General features: G+C 43.7%; 1 protein-coding gene across 4 annotated transcripts; it reads left to right on the forward strand.

Moving 5' to 3' along the window:
- Window positions 1–566: 566 nt before the first annotated feature.
- On the forward strand, window positions 567–13,043 carry LOC120313049 (transcription factor SOX-8-like). 4 transcript variants are annotated; one of them, XM_039354555.1, is made up of 4 exons: window positions 567–1,417; window positions 6,186–6,262; window positions 6,705–6,898; window positions 9,225–13,043. In XM_039354555.1, the coding sequence occupies exons 1-4, from the start codon at window positions 1,390–1,392 to the stop codon at window positions 9,250–9,252; spliced, it is 327 nt and encodes a 108-aa protein (XP_039210489.1). In that variant the 5' UTR covers window positions 567–1,389; the 3' UTR covers window positions 9,253–13,043. The 4 variants fall into 4 exon arrangements, 1 of the variants encoding a protein (XP_039210489.1); XR_005558026.1 differs by lacking the exon at window positions 6,705–6,898 and having other exon boundaries at window positions 567–2,136; XR_005558024.1 differs by lacking the exon at window positions 6,705–6,898.
- Window positions 13,044–14,206: the final 1,163 nt, after the last annotated feature.

The raw sequence follows: 14,206 nt of genomic DNA on the forward strand, positions 1-14,206 counted from the left end.
GGTGTTTGTATTTTTACTGTGGAGGCTACCAGAGTCACATATGTGAAATCAGCATCTATACAAATTGAACAAATAAATAACTATATGTACAGGACAATTTGCAGGCCTTGTTACTAAAGCAAATCACAAGTTCAGCCAGCAGGGTAGCACAAACTATTCTGGCATATTTTTATGCTTACTCAAGGATTGGAAGAATGCACATTGATGCAGATATACAATGGATGAAAGTGCTGTTGCAATCCAAGAGGCAGAGAAAAATAAGAGTTTGGAAATGCTTATTTGATTTCTATGCAAAGAACAGAGGTGTGCTCCCACAACCTACACTTGTTCATGCACATGAGCTGCTTCACTAGATACATACATGATGCTATTTTTTTTCAGGGTGTTTTGAGGTAGCAACTTTGGAGTTTCTGTTGTCACTAGTGATTTTCCAGAAGACATTCACCTGATGTCTATCTCTTCTTCTAAAAGAGAAATGGTTCTCACAGTGCACTGATTTTCAGCAATTAAAAAGCCAATATGCAAAAGTTGAAATCAATTTTGTACTGCTATTCCCTAGTTATGTTGTGCAGAGGTGTGGTGACTAGAGATTCAGCCTCTCCTCACCCCAACTTGCAAATTAAAAAAAATGTCAAAGGAGTTAAACAAAATCAAACTTTAGTTCAATTTTTTTAAAAGTTATAATACAGCAATTTTAATGTGGAAGAAGATAACTATAAAACTGCAGAGAGCACAGTGAGGATAATTCCATACTGCCTCTTAAGTTGCTTGTTTCCCATTTTGTCCCTGGCTGTTTCTTAACCAAACTCAGAAATTCCAGCCAGTGTTTGTAGGTTGGCGATGGGATTGAGCTAGAGATTTGCTGAGATTATAGCTCTGCAGGACCTGATTGATCATTGTCCTTCCTATTTATTCAGGGAAGAAAAATCTCACTAGACAGCTTTATCAGTGCCTGCCTTTACATTTAGGGATGGTTCCCTCATCATTTGTATACATATCCGTGCTGGCAAACTTATTTCGCGCGCGCCACAGGCGGCACGCAGAGCCGTCTCTGTTGGCACGCGCTCCATTGCTGGGCCGAGCTGCTACCACCTCCTCTCCGCGCATGCGCAGTCTGGAAATAGGCGAGAGGCTAGAAAAGGAGGAACTTTTGGCGGGAGCAGCATTTGATGCAGGCAGCGAGCACGAGCCGACAGTAGTGAGTTTCAGCGGCCGGCCACGCAGGGGAGGAGGACGAGGGGCGACGGTGGTGGTGAAAGGCGCGGACGGGGTGTGACTACCTATTTAAGCTACCTTGCCTCGGCCTCGTGGGGCGAGGGCGGCGGCGGCGAAAGGCGCGGGGGGCGGCCTACCTGCTTAAGTTGCCTTGCGCCTCGGCCTCGTGGGGCAATGGCGACGGCGGTCCGGGCAGGCTCTGGTAAGCCAGGCAAGGCCGAGCAGCCAGCCAGCCAGCGGGAGCAGGGTTGGATGGAGGGATCGGGATCTGGCCCCTTTTTCCTCGTCCAGGGGCCGGGGAGAAGTTGCCTGCCCAGCCTCGTGCGCCTTACCATCGAATGGCTGGGAGAAGCGACGGGAGGAAAAAAAAGGCGACTCCCCCTCGGAAACGATCGTATGTGGGCCACATGCCTAGAAGCCTTGATCTGCTGAGGAGCAATTTCCTGCGCTTGCACTGGGGTGGAGAGGAGGCCTTCTCGGCTCTTGGCAAAAGCCGGGGTGGTGATGGTGGTGGGGTCGTCGCGGGAGGCGACATGGAAACCCATATTGCTCAAGTTTTGTCTGCCAGGCAGGAGAGAGAGAGAGAGAGAGAGAGCTCCCTCCATGCTTGCCTTAGAGAAAAATGGGAGGGGAGCGCAGGGTTTCTGGGAAGTCCCCTCCAGGTTCTCGCAAAGGGAAAGAATTAGGCCTCCTTTGCAGGTTGCACGGCGGTTGGGGGAAAAACAAAGCCGCGGACCTGAAGGCTTGACCGTCCACCACCACCACCACCATCCCCTTCCCCCGAAAACTCTCCCTGCGCCGTTGCCCTTTCATCTGCCGCCGCCGTTCCTGATTGCAGGATTTTTGTCTTCGCCGGGTGGGTCTGACGACGAGAAAGGCCCTATCCTGGGTGATAGTCAGAAGCGTGTGCATTCCTGGAGGGTGAGGCCATGGGGAAGGATCCGCAGATCGGCGGGGGCGGGAGCGGGATGAGGCGCCCGAAGGAAGAGAAGGGGGGCCGAGAGGCCCCTGAAAGGTTTGCGCTCAAGAGCTGAGATTCCCGAGATAGCGCCCGTATTTGAGTGGACGCGTTTCACAACTAATCTGGAGGAAAGGAAAGTCACTGTTCTGGTAAAAGGAAGAAAAGGGCTTTTTATCTAACGTTGCATGGAATTTTTCATCCATTGCATATCCAACAGAAAGCCCAAAGTTGCAATTGTTGTTCCTATATTCTTTGCTGCACTGTATCTATTCTTATGCCTGACTGCTGATGAAAAACAATTGTATAGTATTTTTTCACCGTTTTAGTCTCTAGATAATAAACTCCACATTAAGTCTGTTGAACTCAACGGAACTTCATTTTAAGTAAAAAAATAAGTTTGATTATGGTGCAATCTAAAACACATTTGGTAAGGGAACAGTTTTATTAAAGTATATCTTTCTGTAAAAATGTGTATTTCAACACACTTCCCAAATATGTAAATTTATTGGGAGATTGAACTGTCCCAGAATATAAAGTTGAATAAATGGAAAGACTGTAAATGAAAATGTGTTACTACATATACACTAATATTATATAGTCCAAACCGTTTTTGTTAGGCAGCACTGTTCAGTTTTTGAGACTTTCAAAATTTACTACAGTCCATGAAAAGACTTTTAAATTAAGGCTTACTAAATCTGGACTAAAACGATATGCAACTGCTAATAGTTTTTGATCTAGTGGCACTGTTTTAAATTGTATTTCCCCTGCATCAAATGTGGATACCACCAATGGACTTTGAGAGGATATTGTGTTGAAATAATTTGTACATTTATCTTCAAATATGCAATTTGCATGGGAGATATGTTATGTTTCACATTTTAGTTAAATACATACTGGTATGTAATATTCAAACATTCTATTTGAATCTCATCTATTATTTTTATAAATAATTCAAGGTAGTGAACACATCCAACGCATCTTCTCCCATTTTCCCCACAACAATTCTGTGAGATGAAGTGGGTTGAGACAGTGTGACTGGCCCAAGGTCACAAATATATAATAAGTTTCCTATTGTTGGTACACCCCTCTACTTAAGCAGAGAGAGAAAAGTGCTAATCTTGGTAAAAAGAAATACAGTAATTTGGATCATAAAGAAAAAAGGAATGTTAAGTGATAGAGCCAATTTGGTATAGTGGTTAAGTTACCAGGCTAGAAACTGACAGGCAAAAACCATGAGTTCTAATCCCACCTTTGGCACAAAGGCAGCCTGTTCTTGACAATAATGACAAAATTGGTTTTGCACCACCATGGCAAACTGCTATATCAGATAAACTTCAGATTTATTGGCTGTATGATTGCTGAAACGTGGTCATTCTTCTTGGAAAGCAGTTACAGAAATTCAAATGATTACCATTTAAATAAATGATTGTTTCTCTGCTTCCTTCACAGAAGGTCATTATTCATAACTAAAAGCTAGAACTAATTTAAGAAATCTGATAATGTAAACGTATTAGGAATATTTCTTGTCCAATTTAATTCTCTCCCAGAATCACAGCTACTTTTAGTACATGCTAAATGGTTTTATATATTTGAAAATCCCTTGGTGTATGTTTCTCCCCTGCCCCTCCCCAAGTCTGCTACAGTTTTAATTTTTTCAACAGATGTATGAATTTTTATAACAGGAAACAAGAAACCTGTAATTCTCTAGATATTGTTGGCTTCTGATTCCATCAACCATAAACAGACTGAATCATGGGAGTGATAGTCCAACAACATTGAAAAAAAATCATACCTGCTTTACAGACTTCCTGGCATGCTGTTCTTATCCAAGTAGCCCTTTGTAATGTTTGGAGGAGAGAATACATTAAGGGTTAAAAAGTCAAAGTTCATAAATTGTACATTCGGGTAGAAATTTATTTTGCTCAGAATTGGGACTTGTGCACTAATTCCATGCTGATGCACTCAGCTTATTTCCTATGTTTCTTTTTGCAAACTGAGAAGACAAAACAAAATGTCAGAACAAATGGTTTGCATAATGAACCCTGGCTTGTGAATAAATAAATGGGGTGTGTGCCTTGGAGTTTAGTGTTGATTCCTTGTGACTGCTTGAAGTTTTTTTGGCAGGATTTTAGAAATAATTTTTCTCTTGCCTCTTTCCTAGGGCTGAGAGAGGGTGGCTGGCTTTGTGCCTAAAGTGGGACTAGAATTCATGGTCTCCCAGTTTCTAGTCCAGTACCTTAATTGCTACATCAACCCAGCAACTGCACTGGAATATAGTAGAATTAGACTTACATTGGTTTACAGTGTTTTACTGCATTTTTGTTTTTTATTATTATGTAAATCACTGCTACTATTTTCTTAGTCTGGGGCATATTAAATAATAAGTAAATAAGGTGCACAAATTATAAACTCCCATATTCTGATGTGGCTCAGCAGTGCCCCCCAACACATTTGGAAATGTGAAATCTTGCCAACAAGCTTGAATAAGACATCCTGGTGTTTGTTTCTGAAGATAGATCCAGATGATATTTTCCTTTTTTACATACTAAGAATTTTTAGCACCCTCTTTAGAGATCTGAGCTAAAGACCATTAAGAAGCAGAGTTCAACCACTCTGTTTTGATGACTCAGTTTTGTATAAATCTGCTTAGAAATGAGTGTCATTATGTTTGATAGGACTTACAAATAGAACCTAAATAGCAGTGTTGCTTAATTTCACTGTAAAAGAATGGAAGAGGAAAAATGTGTTAAGCTTTATTGAATAAAGCACTATTGGCTGCATTCATAGAATACACTAAGCCAGTGATGGCGAACCTTTTAGAGATTGAGTGCCCCAAAACCAGTCCCCCTGCCTACCCCCGCTCTGCCTGCTCCGCCCCAGCCCACCCCCACCCTACTTTCAGGGCCTCTCACTGCCTCCATGGCCCGCCGCAGATCGCCCAGGTGGCCCAGCAGCGCCATGGTGGCCACGCCCTCTGCCCGCACCCTGTAGCATCAACCGTGCGACAGGGCACGAGGGCAGAGTCACTGCCTGGGTGCCATGTCCTTGGCTGCGCTGCTCTGCGCAGGCTGCACTTGGGGTGACTCTCCTTGGGGGGGCTGCTGGTTAGGAGGGGGCCGCAGGGGGAGGTGGGGCTAGGGCAACGGCATGAGTGCCCACAGAGGGCTCTGAGTGCCACCTCTGGCACACGTGCCATAGGTTCGCCACCACTGCACTAAGCCATAAACAATGTATCACAAACTGCAGTTATTAGGGATCATGTGTTGCATAAAGTCAAATCCAATCAGATTAACACTGAAACTGCAAAGTATCTTGAAGTATGCAGGAGCATTGTATGAGGCATTTTTCTCCAAATCATTAAAGCAGTTATGGGGGTGACATGATAGCAGTGTTCCAATATCTCGGGTTGCCCCAAAGAAGAGGGAGTCAAGCAATTCTCCAAATCGCCTGAAGGCAGGACAAGAAGCAACGGATGGAAACTAACCAAAGAGAGAAACAACCTAGAACTAGAAGAACCTAGAAATTTCCTGACACAATAATCAGTGGAACAACCTGCCTCCAGAAGCTGTGAATGCTCCAAAGCTGGAAGCATTTAAGAAGAGTCTGGACAGCCATTGGTCTGAAATGGTATAGGGTTTCCTGCTGAGCAGAGGGTTGGACTAGATGACCTCCAAGGTCCCTTCCAACATCATCATCATCATTTTGCAGAGTTCATGCAACTACTTCAAAAGCTGTTTCTGACTCAAGATGCACACAGATAAAAGCACAGTTGGTGGCAAAATTGTCCTGTTTGATTAGAGAAAACACAATAACAATATTTGTTAGTGACTGCAAACCCTATATGGACTATTTGCTAAAAGTGAGAAAAAAACATGAAGTTGTGACTTAGGGTTTTGATGATAAGGGTAAAATATAGGGAAAAGGGAGCCATGATGTAACTATAGAAAGACAGGATGAAATACAAATGACAATTTATAGCATTTTATTTTTTATTTATATTTTCTTTCAGTGGGAGCAGCATTTGCTGCAGACAGTGAGCGAGCAAGCACAAGCCGGAGCAGAGAGAGTGAGCAAGAGCCAACAGTGGTAAGTTTCAGTGGCCGGCCACGCAGGGGAGGAGGAGGATGAGGGGGGGTGGGGGCAGCGGTGGTGGTGAAAGGTGCGGAGGGGGGCTACCTGCTTAAGCTGCATTGCCTGGGCTTCGGCCTCGTGGGATGAGGGCAGCAGTAGCGGCGCAGGGGGTGGCTTACTTGCTTAAGCTGCCTTGCCTCGGTCTTGTGGGGCAATGGAGGTGGAGGTGGTGGCGGCCTGGGCCAGGCAGGGCCGAGGAACCAGCCAGCCAGCAAGAGTAGGGTTGGGTGGAGGGATCGGGATCTGGCCCCTTTTTCGTCGGCTGGGGAGAAGTTGTCTGCCCAGCCTCGTGTGCAGCAGAGGTGGTGGCGGCGGCCCGGACAGACTCTGATTAAGCTCAGCAGGGCAGAGCAGGGACGAGCGCTTCCCCGTCTGCATCTGGGACGCTGTCTTGCAGGTATTGAAGGGCTACGACTGGAGCCTGGTGCCCATGCCAGTGTGGGCCCATGGGGCGCTGAAGGCCAAGCCGCATGTCAAGCGGCCCATGAACGCTTTCATGGTCTGGGCGCAGGTGGCGTGCAAGAAGCTGGCCGACCAGTACCCGCACCTGCACAACCCAGAGCTCAGCAAGACGTTGGGCAGGCTCTGGCGGTGAGTGGGGTGGTGTGGGCGGCGGCCATGGGGGGAGCAGCTCACTTCGGTTGGTCAGTCTGTCTCCCAGTGGCTGACCCTCTTCCCAGGCTCATAATTCAGTGTGATGCAGATGACGGCTTCTCCAACTCGGGGGATCAACCAGCTGGTTGCGTTTGGGCACCGGAGCCCCCAACGGCTTGCGGTCAGCCTGGCTGGGTGCTAGTCCTTCCGCCGCTGTGCAGGGACTTTCTCTGTCCAAAGCTGTGAGCTTTGAGAATTGGAGCTAACCAAACGGCTCCCTTTGGACTGATTTTCCAGCTTCGTTGCCAGCGAGCGGCTGGGGGTATGGCTCGCTGTGGATGATGGGAGCTCCATCCTCCCTTGTTGGGAAAGATGTGTGTCAGGCTGGCGTGGAAGGTTTTTAAGCTCAGGGGGGGCAAGCTCCTGGGTTCAGTAGGTGGAAGAAGTGGCAGAGCGGCCGCTCATATGCGGCATTTGATTTAAGGCCGCATGTGCTGAGACGATCAAACTGATTAGACTTTCATCTACCAAGATATATACAATCTTAGGTTGTATAAATAGGCATAGCATAGCATCAAGATCACGTGAACTATTAGTACTGCTTTATAAAACCCTAGTAAGACCACACCTGGAATACTGCAGGCATTTTTGGTCACCGTATCACAAAAAAGATGTTGAGAGTTTGGAAAAAATTCAGAGAAGAGCAACTAAGACAGGGGTGTAAAAACTCAATTTCACTGAGGGCCGCATCAGCATTGTGGTTGCCCTTGGGGGGCTGGGTGGGTGTGGCCAGAGGGTGCAGCCTTCTGGGTGGAGTGGGTGTGCCTACTGGGTGGGCGTGGCCAGTCCATCATTCGCATCAAGGGTGCCTGTGGGGGCCTGGGCAGGAGTGGGATAGATCTGAGGGTCTCTGGTGAAGGGGGTGGGACCGGGGCAAGTGCCAAGGCATGGTCCACTGGGGCAAGTGCCAAGATGGCCACCACAAAATTGTACATTGGCTCCCGGCTGGCCAGGGCCAAGGCAGTGGGGGCCATTCCCTCACTGTTTCCAGGATGGCTTTGCAGGCCACATGAAACCACTTCACGGGCCGCATCCAACCCCCGGGCCTTGTGTTTGACATGTCTGAACTAAGATGATCAAAGGCGTGGAGACTAAAACATACAAAAAACGGCTGCAGACTTGGGTCTGGCTAGTCTAAAGAAAAGAAGAAATAGGGTAGACATGATAGCAGTATTCCAGTATTTGAGAGGCTGCCACAAAAAAGAGGGGGGTCACATTATTCACCAAAGCACCAGAGGGCAGGACAAGAAACTACGGTTGGAAATTGATCAAAGAGAGAAGCAACCTGGAATTAAGGAGAAACTTCCTGACAGTGAAGACAATTTGCCTCCATCACTGTAGATTTTCAAGAAGAGACTAGACAGTCAATTGTCTGAGATGGTATAGGCTCCCCTGCTTTAGCAGGGGGCTGGACTAGAAGACCTTCAAGGTCCCTTCCATCTCTATTCTATTCTAGTGTACCTGGATGACAGCAAAGCCTTTGACCAAATTCTAGATTTGAATCCAGAATATCTGTTGGGCATCAGTTTTTCCACAACATGGTTAGTGTATAGGGATTTTCTGGAGAGAGCAGCAAGAGTAGTCAAATAGAGAAGATAATTGTAACTGGAACGAACATCTAGAACAGCTCTAGAAAATTGGGAGAATATGATTATTAATCTTAACTACATCTGAGTAGATGAGAAAAGAAAGATCAGTTGAATGGAGGACAAGGTTTCTCTGACTTCTGCTGTTGCACCATTTAATGCCAGGCTGCAGTGCAAAAAAAAAAAAAAAGGGTTTGCATTTATCTTTCCACTCCATGCCCATTCAGTCTTCCTAAGAGTGTGTGAGGAACCTTTTCTTTTCGAGTTAAATTCTAAGCATGTTGGTGGAGGGATGTGAGATGGGAAGGCTGGCAGGTTTTGCAAAAGGAGCAGAGGAATAATAAGGCTGCAGACAAGAGCTGAGCTGCATGCCATTTTGAAATCCATGAGGTGTTAGGGGCAGCGGATGCATCTGGGAATTGCTGGTGTGGGGAACTCGAGGAGAAAATGCCAGCTCCCTTGCTCCCAGCAGTTTCCTGAGGTGACATGACAAATGGGCTGCTGTGAAAGAAAGAGGAGAGGTAACAAATCAATGGAAGTTCTGAACAAAACCTGAGCATATGGAAACTCTGGGACTAGTCTGCCAAGAATTGGGTTAAATCTGACTTCCTTGTAGTTGTTTAGATTTCTTTGCGTAATGTGAAAAACCAACACACTTTTCTTTTTTAATTCTATAGGTTATTCTTTATTAGTTCAATGCTGTGATAAAAAGAATCATTGAATCATCGAATTAGAAGGCATAACCATACCATCCTCGATAAATGATCGTTCAGCCTCCATTTTAAAATCTCCAATGAAGGAGAGGAAACCACTCCATTCATACTGCCAAGAAGTTTTCCTAATGTCTAAGTCTAATCTTTATCTACATCCTTGAAGTTTCATCCAAGTACGGTAGTTGTAACTCTTACTATCTGGAGCAAGTGAGGACAAGTCCAAACCCTCTACAACAAGGGTGTCAAAATGCCAGCCCTCGGGCCGGATGCATCATAGTGAAACTGCGCCCACCACATTGCCTGCAATTGCAAAAAAAGTCACGATACATCACGACACGTCACGTGACGTTGCGAGTTTGATACCCCTGTTCTACAATATGACAACCCTTCAGGTATTTGAAGACAGCTACTACATCTCCTCTCAACCGTGTCTTCTGCAAGAAGAGCATACATAGGTTTTTAAATAGTGCCTCATAGGACTTGCTTTGCTCCAATTAATCAATGTCCTTTTCAAAATGGAAGAAAAAACCCAATTGGCAAAATCTCCTGAAAAGCAAGCTTGGAATCTTCCAAAATCCCAGGCAGGGCTTCTATCCTAGCCCTGACCTGGAAACTAAAAAATTCTACATCTGTTTCTTAATTTTGCTTGGGCAGGTCCTTTTAAAAGACATTTTGGAAGACATTTCACTGAAACGAGAAGACACACAACAATTTATATATTTATAATTTATTAATTATTAATTTATATTTATTAATTATTTATAATTAATTTATATTTAAATTAATTAAACATAACTAAATGAAAGATAGGGGAGTGAAGTATGTTGCAAGTAAAAACTCCCCAAAGCTGAATTCTGCAAGTGTTCAAGTCATTTATACTATTATTCATTTGCATATTTAGTGGCTGCCTTATTTACCATCTCTTCAATGAAAAATACATATAAATAAATCAGTAGACACTTCTGCATCACAAAAGTGCTTAGCCTTTGGGGCTGTAAGGGAGGAATGTTTCCATTTATACTGAATGAAGACCTCAAAGGCAGAAAGGACAGGTGCTCTTAAGTGCAACCCTTCCAAGGAGCAGCAGTGCTTTGACGAACCTCTGGACCGGCTTGCATGTACTGGAGTTGTGAATGCTTCAGCATATGTTGCAATTGTGGCTTGGGCTATTTCGAGAAAACAGTGATAGATGCCCTGAGAGTTGGGAAGAGTTGAGTCATAATCTTGAGAAAGGAGGGAGAATAGCGCTCTGGTTTTAGAAAGCTTAACAAAAGGCCTTTCAGTGGTGCCCAGGAAGGCTCAAACCCTAATTTCTTTGTGGGGGAGGCCCAGGAAAACATCTAAGCATTCTGCTCTTCAGAATCTCAACAGGGGGATAGTTAGGGATGGACAATAGAAAACAAATAGTCCATCACTGACCTGGAAACCCACCAGCCTTATTTAGGTGTTTTTTGCTCAAGGGGCAAGTGTGGAGGAAGACTGAGCTATAGTATTATGGATGTCATAGGCATTCTGTCCCTACTGTCCTCATGTTCGGGGCTATCATTTGCAGAAAGTAGCCTTTGAGCATAGCATTTTACATGCACAGAATATGTCAGCTGGTACCATTAAAACAAAAGACTTTGACTTGCAGTCCATTAGGCTTGTCAGGCACAAATAACCAGACCTACGCTGTAGAGTTCAAACTAGCTATTTTATTGTTTTATGCCTGTTATACAGGGATCTCCCAAGATTGGTAGCTTTCACCTAGGAAAACTAGGTAAGTTTGCACAGGTTGTGTGTCAGATCTTGTCCTCTTGTGTTTATGTAATGAGTCCAGACTAATTCCCTGCTTGAGCCCTCCTGCCGGGGATGGTTGCTCTCTAACAAGGCTGATATCTCCAGAATCTTAGAAATTAAAGCTTAGAGGATGAATAGTTCATCTTAATCAGATTTGAGGCCTGGATCATTTTGTGCAACCCACACGGACAACTGATGTGGAATGGTGAAAATGTAGTTCTGTTCCAGAGTTAAGTTAGTTCATTTACATTTAATGTGAATTCTCTTCAGCTTTGGCTCACAAGTCCATTGCATCAATGTAGGAACAACTTCAGTGTTGTTGGGTCTGCTGCTATGGCATTCATGATTATTTGTGTTTGAGTGACCTGTTCTAACTTCTGTCAAGAACATCAGAATAGGCCCCTGGCAACAATGTGATAACAGCATTATCGTGGAAATTGCTTTCTTTCAATGTGGAGAGGGATTATTCTGGACATGAGCAACCCAGCATCTTTGCACTATAAATTGTAAAAGCAGAGGTATGGCCAAGACTTGGGGGAGTTGTTACCCAAACATCTAGAGTACCCCAGTAGTTTACCCTTGATGCAGGCATTTGAATACACTAGTTTTCAGGCTGCTGAATTTTAATACCACTTGTATGAATGAAAGATACATGCACATACAATATGCTAGTGAAAAAAGCACAGAAAAGGAGGAACAAGAATTGATGCCATCATAATGTACTCCAGCTATTTTGGCTTAGGTAGTTTAAGATTTGGGGTAGATCTGTAGCATTGTAGAATGTTCTGCCAGTATCTCCCATTTGGCAGAACAACTTTGCCAGCAGAAGAGATGATTAAAAGATTGAAGGTGGCTGTTAGAGAAGAATGGACGTTGTCCAACATCTGATCTTCAGCTCTCCCTTTTGGCACCTGTGCAGGTACAGAAAGGCAGGATTTTGCTTAAAGAGGTTGGCCTGCAAACACTGAGGCTCATGCTCCTTTTCTGATCCTGATGAGTGTCCTGCTTCAGGATACTTCTGCAGCTCAGCTCTGCTCTGCTTTTCCAACTTGGAATGCAGACTACCCATCTAAACAATGGGAGTTGCAGTACGCTGTGTATTCAGGGCAGCAGTTTGCAAAAGGCTGACCAGTGATGCAAAGGGGAGCAGAGATCTGAGAGCAGAAAAGGCTCAGGAGCTCCTCCACAAAAGTTTTACCCTGGATCCTGCTGTGGCGAGTAACAGCTCCGTGAATCGTGGGAAAGGAGAGGCAGCAGTGCCATTTGTGATGGAGATTCTTTTTTCCACATTTCTCATCCAAGATCTGTCCTGAAAACATTTTTGTGATACCATTTAACATCTCTTCAAAAAGACCCCTTTCCCTGCACATGTCTGGTGCCAGCAAATCTGGGAAGCTCCTAATTGCTTAGCAAGTATGTCCCCTGTGTATTTGTGGGTAGTCAAAAAAGTGCCTGCTTGTCTGACAGGCCAGTTGCCAAGTGTCCAAAATGTGACTGGGGGGAGGGCAAAGCTGTTGGAATTTTGAATATGGATCATAAGTACTTTTTTTTGGGTCATTGGAACTTTGAATAAGTTGCTAAGCAACCAATTGTAAGTTAAGGATTACTCGTCTTTCAAAATATATGTCTGTGCCATTACTGTGGATATTGGAAGAATATGATTGTTGAGTTCTTGCTCTCCTGATGTGTGTTTATTTTATATATATATATGTATATGTATATACTATTATAATAATATAATATAATATATTCATTTTTTCCATACATACAGTAGTAATTTTTTAACCAATGTGCTGTCTGAGTTTACATGCTAATACTTAATTCCTAATCCTTCCTTCTTTCTTCCAGCCAATGGTAAAATAAGTCCCAGGTTTGGTAATAGTCTGTTTCTATTTTTTCTTTCAGTCTCAGTCAATCTGTCCATCTCTGCTCACTCTAGTATTTTTTTAATTATTTCATCTGATGGTATTCCTTCATTTTTCCAGTGTTGCGCAAATATAATTCTTGCCGCTGTTATGACATGCAAAGTCAAGTATAAGCTTTGTTTATTAGTCTTTTCTGGCATTATACCTAATAAAAAAAGTTCAGGTTTAAAATCAGCATGTTCTCCTAATATCTTTTCTAGCCAAGTATGTATCTTTTTCCAATAATTCTTTATCACATGTCCACCAAACATGATAATACGTGCCTGATATGTTTACGTCTCCAACATCTATCTAACATATTTTTAAACATTTTTGCTAATCTTGCTGGTGGCAAGTGCCATCTATGAAACATTTTATATAAGTTTTCTTTATAGGAAATTGACATTGTCAATTTATAGTTTCTTTCCCATAAATTTTGCCATTTTACTAATTCTATATTATAACCAAAATTTTTCGCCCATCTTATTTATTTATTTATTTGACTTATATACCGCTTTAAGTGCGAGCACTCTCTAAGCGGTGTACACCAGTAAGCAATGTATATATATATTTACATTGCCCCCAACAATCTGGGTCCTCATTTTACCTACCCCAGAAGGATGGAAGGCTGAGTCAACCTTGAGCCGGTGAGATTTGAACCGCTGACCTGCTGAACACAGTCAGCTAAAGTGGCCTGCAGTACTGCACTCTAACTGCTGCACCACCTTGGCTTATTGTTTCTTTGACTTGTTCACTTTCCATTTCTAAAGTTAATAAGAAATTACACATTTTCTTAATTTTTCATCCGAAGTCAACTGTCTTATAAAACACTTCCTTATAAAATCCATACATTTGAACATCTTTATCATATCTAGTTTGCATTTGTAAATGTGTCCACCATGTTAGGTTGATACCCTGATTTTCCATTTCTTCTTTAGATTTTAAATTTCATCTTCTGATGTGTTTCTTGTTTCCCTTCCTATTTCTGTTGGACCTGCATCAGGAGCTGACTGAGTTATAACTATATCACAGTGGCCCAAATAGCTGGCTGGGCAGATACGTTAGACTGCTTTATTTGCCGCTTAAGGTTCAGGGATCACCAAAGGTAAATGCAACACTTTAAAATAACCCCAACACCCATTGGCTCCAAAAAGCAGACCTGGCAAATGTAGCAAGGTCTTTGGAAGTCAAGAATTTATGTTTATTCAAGCCTGCCTATTCCTGAAATATATGCATGGAACATGAAAAGTTTGGATTCTGTGG

Source organism: Crotalus tigris, unplaced genomic scaffold, assembly GCF_016545835.1.
Source record: "Crotalus tigris isolate CLP2741 ecotype Arizona unplaced genomic scaffold, ASM1654583v1 scf7180000017568.13789103, whole genome shotgun sequence".
NCBI classification, from domain to species: domain Eukaryota; kingdom Metazoa; phylum Chordata; class Lepidosauria; order Squamata; family Viperidae; genus Crotalus; species Crotalus tigris.